The 24,438-nt window shown below is 49.7% G+C and overlaps 1 protein-coding gene across 1 annotated transcript; it reads left to right on the top strand.

Annotated features, from left to right (window-relative positions):
• Nucleotides 1-3,378: 3,378 nt before the first annotated feature.
• LOC311320496 (serine/threonine-protein phosphatase PP1-beta catalytic subunit) lies at nucleotides 3,379-23,676 on the top strand. Its single transcript, XM_084452258.1, has 8 exons — nucleotides 3,379-3,477; nucleotides 17,106-17,237; nucleotides 17,903-18,133; nucleotides 19,181-19,285; nucleotides 19,543-19,614; nucleotides 21,772-21,923; nucleotides 22,288-22,422; nucleotides 22,843-23,676. The coding sequence occupies exons 1-8, from the start codon at nucleotides 3,426-3,428 to the stop codon at nucleotides 22,945-22,947; spliced, it is 984 nt and encodes a 327-aa protein (XP_084308384.1). The 5' UTR covers nucleotides 3,379-3,425; the 3' UTR covers nucleotides 22,948-23,676.
• Nucleotides 23,677-24,438: the final 762 nt, after the last annotated feature.

Here is a 24,438-nt window from a genome sequence, read left to right as displayed (position 1 = left end):
CAGAGTAATGCAGAGATCTTAACATCAGCGAGGCAGGATGGGCGGACTACATCTGGCGTGCGGAGTGGGAGGCGAACACCTCTAGACTCTGTGATTTCATCTCGGCCGCCGGTCCTTCCCCTCCCGGGATGGACTTACCCAGACCGGCGTGGGTGAGGCTTAATCGTCTCCGGACCGGCGTCGGACGCTTCCGAAATGTGAGATGTGAGAAACGAAACGGTGACATGGCTCCTGGAGGTGTGCCCGGATATATAGGGTGACCCCCTAACCCAGGCTCGGGGTGGTAAAAGGATAGCCCCTCGGTCCTGAGCCTGGGAGGAGAGGACAACTACACCAAACCTATACGATGAAGAAGAAGTCTGTTCGGCCATAATGGCCGTCCCAGTGGAGGTAGACCGGAGCACAGTGTCTGGTCTTAGGGAGGTTGTGGTGATCTCTGGCGGGAACTTCAACTGGCCTTCGAGGTCGGCTCTCATGTTCCACCTGCCTCCGGGTGACAGGAAGGACCACCCCCCCCGCTGGCCCTGTTTGCTTCCGGCCTGCGTACCTCCAGGATTTCGGCTTCCCTGGGTGCTGCCTTGCAGCAAGACGGGAAGTGCTGCAAGCTCGGGTTCTGGGAGTCGCAGGGTTGGCCGGTCTCCTCCGAGCCGTACCGGAGGCGCAGGTCCCGGGCGACCCCCGATAGGAACGCTCACCGACTGATCACCGCCTCCCGGTCCCAGACGGACCATCGCTCCTGTTGCCGTTGGCTCACAGCTCTGGCTGCGTAGCTCTCTTCCATCTGCACCACCACAGAGGTCGCAAGGTCTTTGGCTTTTCTTCTTCATGGCTGTGGACCACGTCTTGGGTGTTCCTGTTCTTCATCCAAAAACCGGCCCTGTCTGGCTGCTGCAGCAGTCCAGCCATCTCCTGGTGTTTCAGTCATAGACCATGGACTGGTCTATACTCTCTGCATCAGTCTCTGCTTCTACATAAGGCACACCTTCTCCTGAGAGAGAGAGAGAGAGAGAGAGAGAGAGAGAGAGAGAGAGAGATAGATAGATAGATAGATAGATAGATAGATAGAAAGAAAGAAAGAAAGAAAGAAAGAAAGAAAGAAAGAAAGAAAGAAAGAAAGAAAGAAAGAAAGAAAGAAAGAAAGAAAGAAAGATACTTTAATGGTCCCCCTAGGGAGAAATTTGGCAAGTTTGAAAAATGCAGTAAATACAGATTGATAGATACTTTATTGATCCCCCTAGGGTGAAATGTGGCGTTTCAGCAGTGGAAAAAATTACAGCAAGTTTCGAAAATGCAGTAAATACAGATTGATAGATACTTTATTGATCCCCTAGGGTGAAATTTGGCATTTCAACAGTGGAATTACAGCAAGGTTGGAAAAATGACACTAGATGCAGAGTGAGCATAAACATGATGTATAGAATCTAATAAAACTATTTGTACAAACATATACATCCAGTCTATATAAATATATAGTAATACACATACATACATACATCCTTCCATCAGTCCAGGCTGTAGATATATCTAGTAATACACACATGCACGCCTCCACAACACATGGAACACTCAGGCACTGTTATACAGTTTGACTACAGAGTAGGGAGTGCATGGACGAACAGAGACTATATATAGCCGATGCTAATGGATTTCAGCAGAAGCTTTAGGGCGTTTCTCCCAAACAGTGATGTGTTGGGAAGACATCAAGGAAACGCCCGGCCATTGACGAATGTAGTTCTTGGCTTTTGAGTCCATCTTCAGAGCTGTTGTTGAGGTGTGTCACAACTTCAGGGCCACATCAGAGGTGAACTGATAACACCAGACCTCGAATCTCCCTGGTCAGCCCCTGGTAGGAAGCTTTTGGTCGATCTTGCACAGACCGTCCGAGAGCTGAGACGTAGCCTAGCCTAGAGCTAACAGAGGCAGCCACGTGTTTGTCGGACAGGTTGGCCATGTGAAACCTTCCGAGGGCCCTTGCATTTTTGATCCTCACAACTTACCACCAACATCTTCGTCCACCATGTTTCACGGCTTCAGAGTGTAGCCTACCGCCAGGTTCAGGAACGGATGGGAAACTCGCTACCCCCGGAGGAATGGGTCTGGAGGATCGAAGACAAGTCAAGGATTATTGTATTAAATCGTTGAATAGCCTATTATATACTATTTGGATGTCCCTATGGATCACATAACACGTTGAATGATTACTATTGTAATTTCCCTTGGGTCAAACCACAGAATGACTGGACTATCGAGAAATAGCCGGCACCATTGAGAGACTTATTTGAAAAACTTACATCCTGTGAGTCAGACAAGGGTTTACCAAAAGCCTCAAACAGGAAATTCAAATGATGATGAATGTCATCTTATTGGCTAAGAGCCCAATGGCAGTCAACAAGGCAACAGGTAGCCTACAGTACGGCTGATAGGCTATCCTAACTTTACTACATGGTTGCTGTCCTGTCCTTAATAAAACTCTTAATTTTTATTATGATTTGTTAGGATAATTGACAGTGATATAGGGTTGTCAGACACTGTCATTGTGTTCCTCGTCTTGTTCTTCCAGACCTACAGTTACTGGTCAATATTGTAGTTAATGTCGCCTATATAACAAAAAGACAACACAGAAGAAGCTGAAATACATTTTAATAATCTGTTCTATTGGCTACGAATGAGCTCGACAGTGCATATGACTGCACGATAAAAATGGCAAAGAAACTTGAGGAATGATAGCCTACATTTGTTATTGTTTTTGAAGTTGCAATTATGAGTGCTAAGGACTCTTTAATTAAAGAGTAAAGTGAAGTGTGAACCTCAGGCTACATGTTGCATGCTGGGTAAAAGCACCTAAGAGTAGGCTATGCATGGCTTTTTGACAGGTTTACGGGGTACGCCGTGTTCATGTCATGGCCATGACGATGCGACATTTCGGGCAGTGAGTGCTCAGCATTCAGAAGAGCTTCAGACCAAAATGTATGGTCCATCCCAGCAGGAAAGTCCCAACTGCGTCTCACCATTAAAACTCAACACTTTTTATTTCTCTCCATCTGAAGTGCATACATACGCATCATGTAATCGTGCCAAACGACCAGAAGGTGGCGCTAAAAGCCATGTTTAACGGGAGCTCTCATAGACGGGGATCTGGGTAGACACCAGTTGCTTGCAAATACCACCAAGATTCAATCATGTTAATCAGCTATGAGCGCAATTAGGCCCTGTAGGACAATATAGCCTACTGTACTAGGCCTCTTTCTATTTGATCATATTCCATTCTATTCTAATCTGCTCTTTTTAGTGTGATCATAGGCTACCTGTTGCCACCACTGGCATCAGATTTTCGGGCGGTGAGACCCAGCGACGCGCATTCCGCTGCTGTGATGCGGCCAGGCGGCGCCTACTTGCAGCAAGCACTGACAGCACACACTACAGAAATGGCGGAGGGGGAGTTGGACGTGGATTCTCTGATATCCAGGCTTTTAGAGGGTGAGTTTGCTGAAAAGTTTATATTTTTATCGAAATTTGAAAAGACTCCGGTTATTCTCTGCCTTTAGATGTACATGACTGTCGTTTTTCGTGCATAATTGTGCAATACGAGGCTTATTTTAGCGGCCGGTTTAAAGCCCGGTTATTTGAACGCACAGGGTTTTCCGTCACTAATTCCAAACAGGCACACCTATGCAACGACCTTTCTGCTATACATTAGACTACGTTTTATATTTTGGTTTGTAGGCTACAGTAGTTTTTACTAACACCTTTCCATCAACATCCCAAAGAGAATGTTACAAATTGCCATAATAGTTGCGTTGCTTATGGTATTTGTTAGAACAAAGTTGTTTAACTCGAGCGACGATTGCCGTTTTCTGTAGATGAACATGACAACATCGAGCTAAGTTTCAGACTTGTTAATTTTCGGTTCGCTTTGTCACTAGTTTGAGTTATAGTCGTTAATTAGGAGATAGTCTATCACTCATCGATTTGTTTTAGCGAATAAAATGTTGTTTAGTAGGCTAGATTACATTATTTTTGTCGGATGACGACTATAGTCGTAACCTTTGAAAGACTGGCTGAATTCTTGAATTTAATTATTATTAATTAGTGTAGGTCTAGCCTATTTAATTTTTTAATGTATTATTACTGATACATTCACTCTAAAACATGGGTCTAAAACAAGGGAACCGAAACTGCCCTATTAAATAATTTGTGAGTGAGAGATTTAAACCATTCCAATGCAACAGCTGAAATGATTACAAAATCACCACCTCCAGATTCATCTGTTGCACTATTCCGTCACTAAGACAGGAAGTAGAAATCACCTTATGAAACACTGCCAGCCCTGGAACTATGGGCCAAGCCCTGCTGTTAACAAATGAGCCATTTCAGACTAAAAAGTAGTCTGCAAGTGCCAGTGAATGAATAGTAGGCTTATATAAGCAATTTCCTGTGCTAGGATGGAAAATGTATAAACAACTTTAAAAAAAAAAAAAAAAAATCTAAATCTATTTTGATTTTGATATTGTAGAGTTATGACGTAGCCCTGTTAAGAGTCTCTGAGCTCAAAGAAAACAAACGGCCCTGGCCTGCGCTGCGCTGCTAGCTGGTTTGGGATGCGTTGTGATGATGGAGCCCATGGTCGGAAAAACTGCTGGTCCCTATGGAACAAAAGAAGACACACAAGAAGCTGCTCTTCCCCGTGTGTTCAGTAAACCTACCCCTGTACCAGCCAGCAGGGAGTGGATGGACAGAATATTAACACACACACACACACACACACACACACACACACACAGATACACTGTCATGCATTGTTAACACACTGTGAAGTATCGAACATTGCACACACACCCCAGGCACAGATAGCCTACTGTACACACACACACACACACTCACATGCCAACAATGCCAGCGAAAGCATGCATAGAGCAGACGAAGGGTCTCTGGGATCTGAACCTCTGTTACATAAGCGGTCCTGCCGTAGCGCAGGCGGAGCCGGCCGTGACCGCCGGGTCCTCAGCCAGCACAGCTACATGCCTGGCCGGCCGCGCCGGACTCCCCGAGGAAACGGCCGACCGGGGAGACTGGATGGATATCGGCCTTTAAAGGCTTCCAGATGTGCGTGTTGTATCCAGGCAGCTCTCTCCTCCTCTTCCCTCGCTCCCCTCCTCCTCCCTCTCTTTCTCCTCCGCTAGCTAGCGCTCGTCCCACTGGCCCACAAAACACCAACGGTCAACCCTTTCTGAGGGGTGCATTCAGGAGCTATTTATACCCTCACAACACACACAAATACGCAACACACACGTTACGCTCACAGTCTCACGTAAACACAAATACTAGGGACGATGGGGGGGGGGGGGGGGATCGATTCTTAGACGCATCGCGATGCATCGCTCTATGCGGAAAATTCTTCTAAGTGTAAATTCCTTGCGGCTTGATGGTGAAACCATAAGAATAAAAAAAAAATGCCGAATCGTAAGTTAGGAAGCGGATGTGAAATAAACGTGCGTCGAGTTTACATTTTGAGTTTCGGTGAAGACGGCTGAGCGTGAGAAAGGAATCCGACCCGCTTTGAATGAATGTACAGTATGGAGCTACTTTGGCTTCTATGAAGTCGAGGGGAAAAAAGACCAGGACAAGAGCCACACAAGTTGATTCGAGCTAAAATTAAATACTTTGAGAACACAACAAACACGAGACGCCAATAAAAAATGTTGATTGATCAAGATGCATCGATAATCGCTTTATAATCACATTGTTGCCCTCTGAATCGAATCGTGAGGTAGAGACTCCCAATGCTAACAAACACTCACATAAACTCCCACACTATTGAAGTTGCATTGTGGCATGTTTTTGTAATGCCTTTAGCTACATAGGCTAGTGAGGCACATACAAAACAATGTACCGTCTAGAGCCCTATGAAATATCTTATTCCCCACCATTTTCTGTATTCTCATTTATTTTTCATCATTCAGATTTTTACATTTTTATAATTATTAAGCAACACACCACTCAAAACAACGCCAAGAAGGAAACTAGCAGCCACTCCAAAATATGGGGATGTGAAGTTAATACTGTACATGTCTTTGTTCATCACATTGTTACAAATTGTTCTAAATCATACATGTTTGCGAATTTTAGTGCAATTTAACCAAAGATCTCTGTTCTGTGCTTTTCCGTGTTTATGTCTGAAATATTTTGTTGTTGTCTGGATTCCATCCATGTTATCAACAACGGGCTTAACCACCCTGTTTGAGCTGGATCCCGGTCAGCGCTAGCTGGTTATCTGGCTGGCTGGCTGGCCTATCATTTGACCTCTGCCCGGAATACATTAACACCCATTTCTCTGGGTCACCATATCACCGTCTGAGCACTTATATATCAGGATGGGTCTTCCCCGGTGTGTGTGTGTGTCTGTGTGTGTCTGTGTGTGTGTGTGTGTCTGTGTGTGTCTGTGTGTGTCTGTGTGTGTGTGTGTGTGTGTGTGTGTGTGTGTGTGTGTGTGTGTGTGTGTGTGTGTGCAATGGTAGTTTTTCACCTCTTAAGTGTCCAGCCTAAGTGTAAGCCATGACCCCTCCCTTTTCCCTCATTAAATGTCAGCAGGCGCAGCTGTCCCTGGTGGTAATTGCCTATCCACCCCTTTGGTGACATGCACATGCTCATACAGTACACACACACACACACACACACACACACACACACACAGAGAGTAAAGGCATTAGAAGCTGCAGACTGTTAGTCTCATAGCTCTGTGGCCTTTCTGTCTCCTTCCCACACAGCTAGCACTGATCCAGTGACTAGGGTTACAATCGCAATGGCCTCCAGCAGTGAACCTTGGTGGCCTAGTCCACAGGTGTGTGTGTGTGTGTGTGTTTGTTTGTGTGCGCGTGCGTGTACGCGTATATGTGCGTGTGTGCGCATTCAAACGTACGTGTGAGTGTGTCTATCTGCTTGTGTGTGTGTCTGTTTCTGTGTGGGTGTGTGTGACAGTTTACCGTGTGTTGTTGCACAGACACACACACACACACACACACACACCAGTAGCTCATCAAGTAGCACAGCTCAGCATTAGCTAGCTAGCTGGGTGTTTTTATTGGGAACTGCTGATGGAGTCGGTGTCCTGTATCTGTGTTATGCCGGCAGTCTTCTGAAGCGTCTCATTCCTTGTACCATCTCACATTATTATTTAAGGTCTTGTTTTGTGCACATAGCTAATAAAGTTGAGCATTTCCCTCGAATTCCAGCATCAACCTTGTAATGTCAAGCATTGGAAAATACTACCTGGTAGTTTCCTGTTGATTCCTTTGTGCTGTTGTAGTTTTTTGAGTTTCCCTGACCGCAGGTATTCCCTTCCATTTTCCACTCACCTCTCTGCTGCTGGTTTTATGAGAGCTATGTTTACAGTGAGGCCTTTTCCAGCTCCACCTCTTTTCATCTCTCTTTCTCTTTCTCTCTCTCTCTCTCTCTCTCTCTCTCTCTCTCTCTCTCTCAATTGAATTCATAAGTTCACACACAAATTCATCAATTTATTGGCATTATAAGATGCATATTTTCCAAAGCATACATACTGTATAACAGCATACTGTATAACAACAGCATAGTAGTAAAACATGAAACATTTTGTCAAAATCACAAAATCCCCAAATATCCATTGTCATTTCAGAATCTTCAAAAAATACTACAATCTAACAAATAAAACCATCTCTCTTCTCTCTCTTTCTCTCTCTCTCTCTCTCCCTCCCTCCCTCTCCCTCTCTATATCTCTCTCCCCCACACAGATGTTATGCCCACATGCCCTAGCTTAAAGGCAGCCAGACAAGGGGCTCTCTGTCTGTATGCGCTGCCCTCCCAGGTGGCACCACATCCATTCATGGAATTCATTTGTAGACCTATGGAAAGATGGTGGTGATATCACGTCCATAGTAGGGTAGGAATTCACGTCACGGCAGATGCGTTCACATTCTAGCCGACGTTAGATTAAAGGGATATTCTGGATTTTTTTTTTACTGCAACCTCCTTGCTAAACTGCTGCTAGTAGTGCTGTGACCGTATCCAGGCAACTTGTAGTGTTACTCTGCCTGCAGACTCAGACAGAAATATAGGTCCCCAAATTCAAAACGGATTACATGATAGTTTGAATTCAAAATGGATAGTAAATAGACACACAAGAACTTTACTCATATTTACAAAGAGACTTTACTCATATTTAATTTGTTTTTGGGTGAGCTTTGGGTGTTTGGAGGTGTTTTTTTGGACAGGCTAACGTTACCTCATGGTGTTGCACTAGCATTAGCCACCAGTGGAAATTGGAACAACCCAAAGCTATCTACAGCATGGAATTAACTGAACATGATCTCCATCAGTCAAAACCATCATAGGTAAGTCGAAAATGAGGCCCTTGTTCAAAAATTCCAGAATATCCCTTTAATGCCAAAGTATACTTAAAACGTGACAAAAAAAAAAGATTTGTGAACTCCGCGCCCGTCGGCCAAACGCGCGCTTTCGAGCGGCGGAAACGTCCGGACGGAGCGCGGCGTCTCTCGGAGCTGGAAGCGGTGGTCTACGGGACACGGGCGCGTCTGCGTGCGTTGGAAATATCACGTTTCCACGCGTGCGTCGCCACAAAAGAGGGCCGTGGGTGGCGGGGGGGGCGTGCCCTCGTTGAGGATGAGGAGGGACGATGTTGAAGAATGTTGTTGTGCTGCCGGTGGCCAGGGGGTTTGTTTGTGGTCTGTGTGTGTGTGTGTGGGGGGGGGTGTGGGTGTGAGGGGGGGGGGGTGCGGACACAACAATGGCGGTGGCTGTAAGGGACGGAGACGACGCGCCCCCTGGCACCAGCTGTGGCACGGGGGACTCGGTGGCTTCGCAGGCTCTACTGCGAACTGCTCTCTCTCTCTCTCTCTCTCTCTCTCTCTCTCTCTCTCTCTCTCTCTCTCTCTCTCTCTCGCTCTCTCTCTCTTCCCCCTCTCTCTCTCTCTCTCTCTCTCTCTCTCCCCCCTCTTTCCCTCTCACCGTGTCGCTCGCTCGGACGCCGTGGAGACTGTTTCTCTCTGCTCTCTCCCTCCTTTCTCTCACCCGGACACTGGGAAGACTGTTTCTACCCTCCCTCTCTCCCTTTCGTTCTCCCACTCTCCCTCGTTCTCTCCCTGCCCCCCTCCCCCCCTCTCTCTTCCTCTCACGGTCTTTCTCTCCCCGCCTTCTCTCTCTTTCTCTCTCCCCTCTCTCTCTCTCTGCCTCTCCCTCTCCTGTTCTCTCGCTACTCAGACACCATGAAGACTGCTAATCTCCCTGCCCCCTCTCTCTCTCTCTCTCTCTCTCCCTCCCTCCCTCCCTCTCTCTCGTTCTCTCACTGCTCAGACTGTCTCTCCCTCACTTTCACTCTCACTCTTTCTTTCGCTCCACAATGGCCGCCATTCACCCCAGACACTTAACGAGGAACAAAAAAAGTACTCAGTGGCGAGATAAGGCAAAAAAAAAAAAAAAGTTCCAGAAATGCCATCCTCTTGGCAGTTGGGATTTCTGGGCGAGCCCCCCCCCCCCCCCGTTCTGTACGGGTCGGGCACGGCGTGTCCCTCTGCCACTGAGGGGGGTCAGTGTTTTCCATGGCTGGCGAGTGGGAGAGGGGAGGAGGAGCGAGGCCGAACCCTGCTGGCCCCCGTGGGAAGACCATTACAACAGCGTAGGAACAGGAACAGAACGTGCTCCCCCCCCCCCAAAAAAAAAAAAAGCGCCCGAGGACATTTCCGTAGCGGCGCCGGCCGGGTAGCGACGGCACGCGCGCACGACTCGAGCGCATGATTTTTGTCAGCTTTTTCGCCAACGGTTGTTCGAGCATCCGTAAACCGGATTTAGCCGGGTTCGACGCGGTCCTCGGACGAGCGGGGTCGAGTCCAGACGTGTCGCGCGGAGCGATTCGGTCTCGGACAATGACTATCTGATATCCGTCCCCCACCCCCCCCCCCCCCACCCCCACCCCTCTCTACTCTGACATCAGCGGCCTGTTGTGAACGGGGCTGACATAGCCGGCTGTGAACCACAGCCTTGGTATTGTTGCGGGGAGCTTCGGGGGGGGGGGGGGACGACTAAGCACTTAGCGCACGCCGGTCGCCGGAGCCCCTGGCCTGAGTGAGGGTCTCTCCCTCGGCTCCCGCTGCCCGATTCCTCCTTCCTCCCGTCGCGGCAACGCCCATATATGGCAGCGCCACCGAGAAGCGAAGTGTGCGATTCACTTTTCTCTCTCACCGTGGCCTCCTTTCTCTCTCTCTCCTCCTCCCCCTCTCTCTCTCTCCTCCTCCCCCTCTCTCTCTCTCCCCCTCTCTCTCTCTCCTCCCTCTCTCTCTCTCTCTCTCCTCCCTCTCTCTCTCTCTCTCTTATCCCTCTCTCTCTCTCTCTCTCCCCCGCATAGTCGGCGTCAAGTCAACCGTGCTCTCTAGAAAACATGCGGGGGGGGGGGGGGGGAACATCTTGACCCGCGCCGCCCTTTCCAAATTAAAAAAAGCACCCGGAGGAGAGACGGCGCCCGTCGGGAACGCCTACGGCCCGTTCAGGCTCCGCCGCGCTCTCCGCAGACGCCGTCCGCAAGCCGCTCGTGCCGCGCGCCCAAAAGCGCGCCCGCCTCCCACGTCCGGTTTAATCGGAGAAAACGTATCCGCCGAAACGTTCCGACAAAACCCCGTTTCGGCCCGTCGCGCTTATCGGCTGCTCGCGGCGGCTTTACAACGGAAAAGGAAACGTCGTTGGGGTGTGAATAGAGGCCTCTCCTCTCCGGTCTGAGCCTGGGTTGCTGAGCTACGCTACGCTGGTTTTGTTTTCCCAGAGTGCCCTTCACGCGTCTGTCCGGGGAGCGCTGCTTTGTCAGAGCTCTCCTTGGCTGTTGGGCGGCATCAACATGCAGGACGGGAAGGGGCTTCTGTGTGTGTGTGTGTGCGTGCGTGTGTGTGTGTGCGTGTGCGTGTGCGCGTGTGTGCGTTTGCGTGGGACACCCAGACAGACAGAGACAGGCAGACAGTGCATGGGACACAGCCAGACAGACAGTGAAGGCTTGCAGTGTGTGTGTGTGTGTGTGTGTGTGGGAGCTGTGGAACGCAGAGTTCCTGGGGAGGGGCAGGGCTGAGCTGTGATGTCAGGCACAGATTTACACGCTCACACTCACACACACACACACACAGCTGTAGAGAGAGAGAGAGGTAGGGAGAGAGAGAAGAGGGTAGGGGTAAGGGTGAGCTGTAGAGAGAGAGAGAGAGAGAGAGAGAGAGAGAGAGGTAAGGGTGAGCTGTAGAGAGAGTGGGAGAGAGGTAAGGGTGAGCTGTAGAGAGAGAGTGAGTGGGAGAGAGGTAAGGGTGAGCTGTAGAGAGAGAGTGGGAGAGAGGTAAGGTTGAGCTGTAGAGAGAGAGAGTGGGAGAGAGGTAAGGGTGAGCTGTAGAGAGAGTGGGAGAGAGGTAAGGGTGAGCTGTAGAGAGGGAGAGAGAGAGAGAGAGTGGGAGAGAGGTAAGGGTGAGCTGTAGAGAGAGAGTGGGAGAGAGGTAAGGGTGAGCTGTAGAGAGAGAGAGAGAGAGTGGGAGAGAGGTAAGGGTGAGCTGTAGAGAGAGAGTGGGAGAGAGGTAAGGGTGAGCTGTAGAGAGAGAGAGAGAGAGAGAGTGGGAGAGAGGTAAGGGTGAGCTGTAGAGAGAGTGGGAGAGAGAGAGAGTGGGAGAGAGGTAAGGGTGAGCTGTAGAGAGAAAGTGAGTGGGAAAGAGGTAAGGGTGAGCTGTAGAGAGAGAGAGGGAGAGAGGTAAGGGTGAGCTGTAGAGAGAGAGTGGGAGAGAGGTAAGGGTGAGCTGTAGAGAGAGAGTGGGAGAGTGGGAGAGAGGTAAGGGAGAGCTGTAGAGAGAGCCTCTCACTCCCTCTCTCCCTCTCCCTCTCTCTCTTTCTCCCTCTCTCCCTCTCCCTCTCTCTCTCTCCCTCTCTCTCACACACAGAGACTATTCCTCTCAGAACATGGCCAAATTAGGAGTGACAGATTTAATTTGAAGTTATAGAGATTTTCCACTTCAAATAAAACAAAAGAATTCCGAATTGACACCAGGTGAAGAAAGCGATATTCTTCCAAGTGTGTGTGTGTTGTGTGCATGGGGTGTAAAACGTGCCACCGAACTATACTCAAAACGCCTCCCCGGCGCCTTCGTACGCCCTCCTCCATCAGAACAGACCTCTGAACACGCGCCCGCGGTTCACACCGACTCGATGCAGACACCGTTGTTACACACGCGCCGCGTAGGCGTCGCACGTTTCAAGAAGGCCTGTGCGCGTAACGTACGCTGACGTGACGACACCTACGCCATATAAACACCACCTTAGCTAGGTGTGTGGTAACGTTAGGTTGGTAATGAACTCTGAACTCTCCCACTTTTTCGATCTAGGTGGTGTAGCCTATAGGCTAACCATATTATTTTTTAGCAGAATAGCGTTACTCAGATTCACAATGAATGTGCTGAACTAAACTACAATTACCAATTGACTATCAACAGAGCCAAGCAACTGAATTGAAGGAAATAGCCCAAGTACACGTATACACACACTACACATATATACATGCACTGAAGACTAGCAGGTGAAGGTATTGTGCACAGTTGTGCTGGCACGGACAACCCATTGTGTGTGTGTGTGTGTGTGTGCACGCACGCTCGTGTGTTCCTGTGTGAGCATGCGTGTACCTTTATGTGTGTGTGTGTGTGTGTGTGTGCACGTGTGTGTGTGTGTGTGTTTGCACGCTGCTGACAGCCTTCAAAACCTCCCCCGTACATCAATCCTAGTCCCAGGCACTATTAGTATTCAGATGATGTGGTGGCGATGGCGAAGGTGCGTGTGTGTTTGTGTGCGTGTGCGTGCGTGCGCGTGCCCCTCTGCCTGTGCCTAAAGCTCGCTCCGCTCACCGACACCTTTCCAGGGTGGCGCTGACCTGCCCGGTTGCTATGGCGATTGGCTTCTTGGCCCGCCCATCTCCCGACGAGCGGCGCTGCAGTGCAGCGGAGGAGCAGGGGATGATGGGATACCTCCCCCAGAATCCTCCAGTGGCAGGACGCGGAGTCAAGGTCACTGGATCATCTGTTGGCAGCGAGGCTGCGCGCACGTGTGTGTTTGATTATGTTTGTATATGTGTGTGGTTGCGGCTGTGTGTGTGTGTCTGTGTGCGTGTCTGTGTGTGCGTGTGCGTGTCTGCGTGTGTGTGTTTGTGTGTGTGTGTGTGCGTGCGTGCGCATGTGTGTGTGCGAGTCCGTCCGTCATCTAGCCCAGTCCATACCCTTGTGTAAGGCGATCCTCCCTGGCCAGCGTTGCGGTGCTGCTAGCTGTGTGTGTGTGTGTGTGTGTGTGTGCGTGCGTGCGTGTGTGTGTGTTGATCTTCTCCTATATTGGGCCTCCCTCCCTGTCAGCTGATCCAACACAGACCTGCAAACACGTCACCCTGAGCACAGAGGAGGGGGAGGGAGAGAGAGAGAGAGTGGAGAGAAGAGGGAGAGAGAGAGTGGGAAGCGAGTGGAGGAGAGAGAGAGAGTGGTGGAGAGGAGGGGAGGGAGAGCAAGAAAGAGTGGAGGAGAGAGATTGTGGAGTGAAACAAAGAGTGAAAGTGAGAGAGAGAGAAACCGTCTTTGTGGTGTCTGAGCAGTGAGAGAACGAGAGGGAGGGTGAGTAGGAGAGAGGGAGAGGGAGAGAGAGAGGGAGAGAGAGAGGGAGAGAGAGAGGGAGAGAGAATGGGAGAGAGAGAGAGGGAGGGAGAGTGGGAGAGAGAGAGAGTGGGAGAGAGAGAGTGGGAGAGAGAGAGGGAGGGAGAGTGGGAGAGAGAGAGAGTGGGAGAGAGGGAGAGTGGGAGAGAGAGTGGGAGAGAGAGAGGGAGAGAGAGAGGGAGAGAGAGAGGGAGAGAGAGAGGGAGAGAGAGGGAGAGAGAGAGGGAGGGAGAATGGGAGAGAGAGAGAGGGAGGGAGAGTGGGAGAGAGAGAGAGTGGGAGAGAGAGAGTGGGAGAGAGAGAGGGAGGGAGAGTGGGAGAGAGAGAGAGTGGGAGAGAGGGAGAGTGGGAGAGAGAGAGTGGGAGAGAGAGAGTGGGAGAGAGAGAGAGTGGGAGAGAGAGAGAGTGGGAGAGAGGGAGAGGGAGAGTGGGAGAGAGAGAGTGGGAGAGAGTGGGCGAGAGAGAGAGGGCTTGTGAAGGTGCTGTGCGAGGGGTACTGCGCACACACACACACCTAGCAACCATTCCTGAATCAATTCCGAGGGTGACAAAAATAACTACATCCTATAGCCAGGTAAATCAGAGCAGCTGTCTCCAGGAGTGTGTGTGTGTACGCGCAGGAGTGTGTGTGTGTACGCGCAGGAGTGTGTGTGTGTACGCGCAGGAGTGTGTGTGTGTACGCGCAGGAGTGTGTGTGTGTACGTGCAGGAGTGTGTGTGTGTACGGGCAGGAGTGTGTGTGTGTACGGGCAGGAGTGTGTGTGTGTACGGGCAGGAGTGTGTGTGTGTACGTGCTGGAGTGTGTGTGTGTACGTGCAGGAGTGGTGTGTACACGCTGGAGTGTGTGTGTGTACGTGCAGGAGTGTGTGTGTGTACACGCAGGAGTGTGTGTGTGTACGCGCAGGAGTGTGTGTGTGTACGCGCAGGAGTGTGTGTGTGTACGTGCAGGAGTGTGTGTGTGTGTACGTGCAGGAGTGTGTGTGTGTACGTGCAGGAGTGTGTGTGTGTGTACGTGCAGGAGTGTGTGTGTGTACGCGCAGGAGTGTGTGTGTGCGCGCAGGTAGCAGGTGAGCCAGCCCCGGGGCGTAGGACTGCTGAGGTGCTCTCTGACTAGATGGATGAGTTCCATGGCACAGTTCGATGGATGAGTTCCATGGCACAGTTGGTCAGGTTCGGAGGAGACTCGGTGTTTGTTGTCCTTGTTTGACGCTCAGGCGGTGGAAATACCCGTGTCACGCTGAAACTGACTGCACACACGAAACCAGTTACTTAGCAACACGTGCGTTTAGCTGTGTTGGGACTGTTGCTGGCTGTGTTGGGACTGTTGGTGCCGGCTGTGTTGGTGTCTGTGTTGGGACTGTTGGTGCTGGCTGTGTTGGGGGCTGTGTTGGGACTGTTGGTGTCTGTGTTGGGACTGTTGGTGCCGGCTGTGTTGGGGGCTGTGTTGGTGTCTGTGTTGGGGGCAGTGTTGGGGGCAGTGTTGGGGGCAGTGTTGGTGTCAGTGTTGGGGGCAGTGTTGGGGGCAGTGTTGGTGTCTGTGTTGGGGGCTGTGTTGGGGGCTGTGTTGGGGGCAGTGTTGAGGGCAGTGTTGAGGGCAGTGTTGGTGTCTGTGTTGGGGGCTGTGTTGAGGGCAGTGTTGGGGGCAGTGTTGGGGGCAGTGTTGGGGGCAGTGTTGAGGGCTGTGTTGAGGGCTGTGTTGAGGGCTGTGTTGGGGGCAGTGTTGGGGGCAGTGTTGGGGGCTGTGTTGGGGGCAGTGTTGGGGGCAGTGTTGAGGGTTGTGTTGAGGGTTGTGTTGAGGGCAGTGTTGGGGGCAGTGTTGGTGTCTGTGTTGGGGGCAGTGTTGAGGGCTGTGTTGGGGGCAGTGTTGGGGGCAGTGTTGGTGTCTGTGTTGGTGTCTGTGTTGGGGGCAGTGTTGGGGGCAGTGTTGGTGTCTGTGTTGGGGGCTGTGTTGAGGGCAGTGTTGGGGGCAGTGTTGAGGGCTGTGTTGGTGGCTGTGACGGGTTCCATCACTTGGCAGGCCTTTTCAGTGGGGAGTGAGGTCATACCCAGGCCAGCGTAGAACGGCATGAGGGGAAGTGAGATAAGGACTATTAACTCAACAACATTGACTCACTGACTGGATTGGAGTGATTGGAGCGATAAGACTGTAAAAAGGTTGCTTATAAAACTGAATTTCACCATCTATAATATTCATACAATCAACCTGGTAGATCAAGGTCATATCTAGTAAAGCTGTTCATCTCAATCCCCAACCCAGCGATTTAATGTGAAATACATGGCTTACATCAACTACCGCCAGTAAACAATCTACACCGTCTATCGGAGAGTGTGTGTCACAAGTAACGCGCACACACACACACACACACAGTCCTGACAGGTGGGGTAGTGTACACACTTCACACACACACGCGCCACAACAGCAGAGCCCATTCAGGTCTATTTTCAACTCGTCTCTGTTGTCTAAACCTGCACCCTCATATTCATACTTATTAAAAAGTTCCCTCCGGGTCACACGTCTCCACGCTGTTGTGACGATAAACAGCGGCACGTCCGCGGGAAATGTTACCCCCGGAGCGGAGGCGGGCCCTCGGCAAGGTTGCCGGTCGAAGACACCGGGACTTTCGACCGGCGGAGGCGTCGTCCACCCCCCATCCACCCTACACGCGCACACACACACACACACACACACTACGACACCCACACACCCGCACTCCAGGAAAACACATCCAGGCAGACTTCCTCAACAGGCGTTTTTAGTGCCCTCCGCACACAAACCATGTCCTTTTATAGATTCTGGCATTATCGCTGCTCCCCGAGGAATGTGCGCTGTCATCGTGGGCATTTCACAAGCCCTCCTGCTTCAGACACTTGTAAACTGTTTGAAAACTTGTGGTCAGTGTGTGTAGCTTTTATACTTTTGTCTCTCTCTCTCTCCCCTACTCTCTCCTCTCTCTTTCTCTCTCCCTTTCTTCATCCCTCTCTCTTTCTCTCTCTCTCTCCCCTACCGACTACTCTCTCTCCCCCCTATTCTCCATCCCCCTCTCTCCCTCCTCTCTTTCTCTCTTTCTCTCTCTCTCCCATACCCTACCGACCCCCCTCTCTCTCCCTCCCTTTCTCCATACTTCTCTCTTTCTGTCTTTCTTTCTCTCTCTCTTGCTCTCTCTTTCTCTCTCTCCCCCCTACCCTACCCTCTCCTCGCTCTTTCTCTCTCCCTTTCTCCATCCCTCTCTCTCTCCCCTACCCTACCGACTTCTCTCTCTCTCCCTCCCTTTCTCCATCCCTCCCTCTCTCTGTCTCTCTCTCTCTCTCTCTCTCTCTCTCTCCCTCCCTTTCTCCATCCCTCCCTCTCTCTCTCTCTCTCTCTCTCTCCCTCCCTTTCTCCATCCCTCCCTCTCTCTCTCTCTCTCTCTCCCTGTCTCAGTGCGGGGATGTCGCCCGGGGAAGATCGTCCAGATGACGGAGGCCGAGGTGCGCGGCCTCTGCATCAAGTCCCGGGAGATCTTCCTCAGCCAGCCAATCCTGTTGGAGCTGGAGGCTCCCCTGAAAATCTGTGGTCAGTTTCAATGTCAATCAATCAATCAGCCACCACAAAGTTGTTTATTGCCACGGTAGAAATTCACACAGTCACGACTCACGAAAGACAGTGTGGATTTCTACAGTATGTTGTACCACAGCTTATAATGAGGCCCAAACCTGTCATCAGTTTGCTATCTGTTTCATCAGATACCAAAGCAGTAGCATATCACGTTTCTAGTTCAGTTGAGGAGACTAGAAACATGTCTTTGCTTTTAAAGGGACGGAGCAGCACGCTCAACATTTTGCCCGCTTTTAAAGGGACGGAGCAGCACGCTCAACATTTAGCCCGCTTTTAAAGGGACGGAGCAGCACGCTCAACATTTAGCCCGCTTTTAAAGGGACGGAGCAGCACGCTCAACATTTAGCCCGCTTTTAAAGGGACGGTTGAGCACGTTCAACGTTTAGCCCGCTTTTAAAGGGACGGTTGAGCACGTTCAACGTTTAGCCCGCTTTTCTGGTCATCCTCACAGTTGTTCAGATCATTTTGTGCGGAAATATGTCGGCGTCGCTAGCAATGCTAGCGGAAGTCAGTTAAGAATCAAAAACACTGAACCTACTTTCTCTCCCATCATATGTCATCTCTCTCTCTCTCTCTCTCTCTCTCTCTTCCCCTCCCCTCCCCTCCCCCGTTTCTGACCGCAGGTGACATCCACGGTCAGTACACAGACCTGCTGAGGCTGTTTGAGTACGGAGGCTTCCCCCCCGAGGCCAACTACCTGTTCCTGGGGGACTACGTGGACCGAGGGAAGCAGTCCCTGGAGACCATCTGCCTGCTGCTGGCCTACAAGATCAAATACCCTGAGAACTTCTTCCTCCTGAGGGGCAACCACGAGTGCGCCTCCATCAACCGCATCTACGGCTTCTACGACGAGTGTGAGCAGGACACGCGCGCGCACACACACCTGTAGACACACACACAGACACACACACACACCTGTACACACACACACACACACATGTACACACACGTATATGTATACGGGGGCACAAACTCACAGATACATTTGGAACCTTTGACCTTTTGGCCTATTCAAGCATATGTCTTCTGTGTTTTGTATGCACACAGAAATTGATGTGTAAACTCACCCGTGTAACACACACACACAGCAATTATAATAAGTGTACACAGGGCTTTCGACTGTTTTGGTGACATATGCTCTGGAACTTTAATCCGTGCGACCCCAAAATATAATTGGGAGCATTTGTGCGAATGCAAATAATAATAAATAAGTTATTGTGCGGCCTTTTTTCACACACTCAGTTTTTATTTGTAGCCTCGAGAGGCCATCCTGATCTCAGTCCACACATCAGTCTGGCAAAGTTCGATAGAGAATCCGTTTGTGCTCAAACGAGAAAACAATCGGCCTTTTGAAGCTGGGAGTACCAGTGCTGCCAGTACAAAGTAAAAAAAAAAAGTTGGAGCCCTGGTACACTAATCACACACCCCTCTCACCTGATTGGACGAGACCTGGTATTGTGTGTTAGTGAAACCCTAGTCTCTCTCCAGACTCAAATATTACGTTGAATCGCTGCGCTCCGCATACTACATAAGAGTCTGTGTCACTTTGCCGCCCAAACTGGTGTTCTGAGGGCGTATCGACGGGTCAAATTTGAAAGAGTGACAGGTCATAGCAGCAAATGAGAGACTCTAGCCCGGGTTAGATGGGCGGGGCATATCTATGGGTGGGAGCGCCTGATCACAAAAGTCGTTGATTGGTGTCGCCGGGATTCCGGCGCTACCAATGAATCGCCAGGATTTGAGCACCAGATTTTTGCATGAAGTGTCCCAGACCCATAGAGAGATCTGCAGCATGCAGTAACGTAGTTAGCGTAGCTTACGTAGTGTATAAGCGAAAGGACTCTCACGGATCTGGCGTGGAGACTAGTGAAACCCACTCTCTGTGTCTGCCGGGTTTCCAGGCAAGCGCAGGTTCAACATCAAGCTGTGGAAGACCTTCACCGACTGCTTCAACTGCCTGCCCATCGCCGCCATCGTGGACGAGAAGATCTTCTGCTGCCACGGAGGTACCCAGAACCGCCACACCTCTGGTCCAAACACACACACACACACGAAGACGAGGGATAACACTGATAGTGTTGTGTCTATGGTTCTGGGGATGGTGTGGTTTTGCCATTTGACAGATGAAGGTTTTTATTTCATGCCTTGCGGGTAAAAATCTTACTGAACTTGCTCTCACCACTAGTATTGATTGCGATTGACACGCGATATATAAATCGACTATTGAAACTGTTTTTTCATTATTTTTTGTTTGTGTGTCTAGGTCTCTCTCCAGATCTGCAATCTATGGAGCAGATTCGTCGCATCATGAGACCCACAGACGTGCCTGACACGGGTAGGTCACACACACACAGACACACACACACACACACACACCTATACATAAGTCGATTTTCCATTTAGAGATGGTGTTTCTGTACCCATAATGTCCAACTACTAGTAACATCTCAGATATATTTGAATCCCATGAAATGTGAATATTTGATGTGGTACTAGATAAAGATTTATGATGTGTGTTTGTGTGGGTATACTACAAAGTCGATTCATCTATCAAATCGATAATCCTCAGTAATCAAAAATCGTTTTGAAATCGAATCGTGACCCCAAGAATCGAATCACTACTATTATCTATTACTCCGTTATGTGTATATTCTTTACTCAGTATATTCTTGACTCTAATCTATGCCATACATACTACTGATACATACAGTACCACACACACAGGCCTCCTCCCTAGTCTCCAAGTATAAAAGCATGTGAAATGTCCTTGATCGTCCAGAAGGGGGCAGTATTATCCTACTATTAAATCCGGAGCTAGATGGTGAGATTCCAGCGAACACTCTTGACCTTGCAGCATCGGCCAGGTGCCTTCCAGAGAGGCGTGGCCAGGCCCCGCCCCTTTAACATTTGAAAGAACTTTGACAGACGCGTCGCCTACCGTCCGTTTCCAGTGGTTTTTAAACGGCCAAGGCAGCAGCCTACCTGACCCAGTTAGTCCTAAGTTCACTCCTCTCTGTCTAGCCAGATACCAGATACCCCCACACCCCAAGTTAGGTCAGGGTAAACAATGTTTTAGTAGCAGTCACAGAATGGGACGATTTAATTTATCCGACCTACCTATCTGGCCCAGTCGTGCTGACAGGAATCGGAGAGATTTCAAATATCTGAGCAGGAGGCCAGGAGGTGGCCTCGCAGCTGCTCAATTCAAAAGGTGTGAGATATATATGATATGATTTCCCGCTTCGTTGCTACTCATTGCGGACACAGTCTACCTTTTTTCGCCCCAGTGTGTGAGTCCGGGCCGGGCGATGGGCTGCAGGTACGCGGTCCCCGGCCGCTCCGGTCAGCTCCGACCCACACAGAAACGAAAACGAAAGATTTGTCTGTTGAGGAAAATGAAACGGGAGATGTGTGCGGCCGCTGGCATCTGTGTCGCGTGGCGTTTGCGTCTGGGTAGGCTACACTGTCTGTGAATAGTGCCTAGCCCTGCTATGATGGTTCACAAACAGTTTCAATACTGTTTCTTACTGTGGTGCAGTATGTACTCATTCTTAAAGGGGGAGGGTTCATGTTTATATGTAAAAATGACAAATAAATAGCTAGAAACGGTGCTCAGAGAGCACAGACCTCTGTCCCTGAATGCGTTTCGTGGCTCTGTGTGCGCCACAATTGAATGGGTTCTAAATGGACTCACGCTACCCCCCTCCAACGAGTTTGGTGAAAAGCGGTATGGTAGTTTTAGCGTTATCCTGGTCTGAAAAATGAACGGGGTGGTGAATGGCCGGCCCGGCCATGTTTGGATGGCTCGTGAACCCGCCCCGTGATTCGGACCCGCTCCAGAATTGAATGGCTTGTTAGTCGACCCAAGCTACACCCCTCCACCGAGTTTCATGAAAATCGGTCTGGTAGTTTTTGCGTAACCCTGCTGACGGACGGACGGACACACCACCGAAAAAAAAAAAAAAAAGGGTCTGGGTGAAAAGCGGCACATTTGGCCCCGCCCCCCCAGGACCGCCTCTGTATCCAACTGTTTTTCTTCTTCTGAACAAAGAAATGCTCACGCTTCCAAAAATAGACTGTTCTGCTGCCTCGAATGACCTCGTCCGCTGCTATCTCTAGAACAGTGCGAGACGCTCTTTGATGAGGTCAAGGGTCGTAGAGGTCGCAGAGGTCGTAGAGGACGGGCTCCGTCTGCGGTCTGGACTGGAAGGTTCTGACCAGACGTAGCCCCTGTGCGTCAGGCCTCCCAGCTCATGACCTTATAAGGAAGTGAACCAGCAGACCTTAGAGACGTAATTCAGCTCTCAGATCCTGTTTATGGTGTGTGGGTGGTGAGCGTGGCCCCACCTCTGTTGTGTGTGTATACTGTACCGATGTAGCTACTAGTGTGTGTGTGTGTGTGTGTGTGTGTGTATACTGTACGGATGTAGCTACCAACGTGTGTGTATACTTTACGGATGTAGCTACTAACGTGTGTGTGTGTGTGATCCAGGGCTGCTGTGTGACCTGCTGTGGTCGGACCCAGACAAGGACGTCCAGGGCTGGGGGGAGAACGACCGCGGCGTGTCCTTCACCTTCGGGGCCGACGTAGTCAGCAAGTTCCTGAACCGCCACGACCTGGACCTCATCTGCAGAGCGCATCAGGTACACACACACAGTGTACACACAGACACGCTCACAGTGTACACACAGACAAGCTCACAGTGTACACACACGCTCACAGTGTACACACACACACATAGTTGACTGAAGGGGCTATTGTCTAGTATTTGGAAAGTTCAGGGACAGTGTTGCACAACAGCATACACTGACATGTAATGATAAAGAATCACTATTCAATAATGACACAAGCAGTACTGCTCTGGTGTTAAAACACCCTGGTAGACTCTAACATACTCAATCCCTCCTTTCTTTCTTTCTCTCTTTTTTCTTTCTTTCTTACTTTCTTCTATCTTTGTCCACTTATTTGTGTTCCTGTATTTCCCCGTGCTTCCTGCGGCGCCCCCAGGTGGTGGAGGACGGCTATGAGTTCTTTGCCAAACGCCAGCTGGTGACGCTGTTCTCCGCCCCCAACTACTGTGGCGAGTTTGACAACGCCGGCGGCATGATGAGTGTGGACGAGACCCTGATGTGCTCCTTCCAGGTACCGGCAACGCTGACCTGACAACAAATGTCACTCGTGTTGCAAGCCGCAGAGCGTCAATAACCCTGAAATATTTACATTTTAGTCATTTAGCTACAAACTGACTGTTTTGAGCTGGTGTTGGCGTTAGGCACCTTGCTCAAAGGCACAGCGGTAGGCAATAATTGTCAAGTGGCCTGGCCTGGTCTTGAACCAGCAACCTTTTGGTCACTAATCAGATGCTCTGACCACAGGGCTGCCTACCGTGACCTTCTAACCCTGTACCTGTTCATCTGACTACAAGGCTAGACCTACTGTGACCTTCTAACCTTTACCCTGTTCCTCTGACCACAATGCTAGACCTACCGTGACCTTCTGAACCTACTGTGACCTTCTGACCCTACCGTGACCTTCTGACCCTGTACCTGTTCCTCTCTGTAGATCCTGAAGCCGTCTGAGAAGAAGGCCAAGTACCAGTATGGAGGCATGAACTCTGGCCGGCCCATCACCCCGCCACGCACAGCCGCGCCCCCGAAGAAACGATGAAGACAGGAGGAGGAGGAGGAGGTGAAGAAGGAGGAGAATGAGAAGAATGAGTAAAGGAAGTAGGAAAGAAGGGGAGAGAGGGAGAAAATGAGAGAGAATGAATGAATGAATGAATGAATGAATGAATGAATGAATGAATGAATGAATGAATGAATGAATGAATGAATGAGAGACAAACGGAGAGAGAGAGTGAGAATGGATGAGAGAAACGGAGAGAGAGAATGAGAGAAACCGGAGAGAGAATGAGGGAGGGTATAAGAAGTGTCATCGGTCCCCTCACCAGCTTTTCACGAGGGAGAAACACAACCGAGAAAGGAGTAGATGAACACAGCGTTCCGAGTACGTGACGCCCACACACACGCACGCGCGCACACACACACACACACACACATCCCCCTCTTCTGTTTCCTTCTTGCTAGTTTTTACCCCACCCTTAAACTGTCGCGCACCCCTCTCGTCCTCAACACATTTGTGTTATTTCTGCATTTGTGTAACCATGAGCGTTTTTTAAAAAGAAAGTGTTAAAAGGTGGAAAGTAGGAAAATAGAAAGTCATTGTTCTGTCCACACTGCATTGTTGTCCTTTTTTGTTTTTTTGTTCTTGCTTCTTCTCAGCTTTTGAGCGAATGAGAGCTACTAGTTTACTGTCGGCCCCTCCTGCCTGTACACAACCAGGAAAGGAGTAGACGATAGGTGATGATGTCATGACTGCTGGGTTTTCAATAAACTAAATGGGGGGGAAAAAAGCTTGTTTGTTTTTTGGGACGGTCTTGTGTTTCATTGGTCGACAGACCTGTTTTATAAAGGATGACGCCTTTCACCACTACATTTCGTAGTATAATGCAGTGTAGTATTGTTTTATTATATTGTATAACACAGTAGCTAAATAGTGAAATATATTAAGGCCTGTTAATTTTTAGTTGCATAGCATTGATATACATCACACTATTATTATTAATGTGAATTGTATGACATAATAGTATGATCTTTAAGCACTCCCCATACATTGCCTTATTGCTTTTTACAAACTGACGAATCAAGGCATAAGTGCAATGTACAGTAGGCTACGATCAAACTGAGTGACAACTGATTGGAGTATGACGTCTGATTGGGGAATGGACTCAAGTAATGGGTGATTAGCAGTCAGCCATCTTGTTTCTTCCCATCCAGAAAAAGATCTAATGCAACAATCACCGAGTTTGAAACAGCATTTCTAGCTTTGAGCCTGTAGGGAACTTGGCCCTCTGTTTTTGATCTGTAACTAAATACAATGAGTGGATGGTTTCATTAGATCTGATTCATATCTTAGCTGAAACCATATTCTATAAACTGTGGAAGTCAAGTCACAGACAGGCTGATTAATGTATGTGGAATGTAGGAAATTAATGTAGATATGACAGAAACCATATTCCATAGATCGTGGACTTTACATAGATCCCGCTAAATTAAGTAAATCTATATGCATCAGATGCAATGATGAAACCATCCACTA

This window comes from Borostomias antarcticus (assembly GCF_949987555.1).
Source record: "Borostomias antarcticus genome assembly, chromosome: 17".
Classification (NCBI taxonomy): Eukaryota; Metazoa; Chordata; class Actinopteri; order Stomiiformes; family Stomiidae; genus Borostomias; species Borostomias antarcticus.
This window is presented reverse-complemented; position numbering and strand designations above follow the sequence as displayed.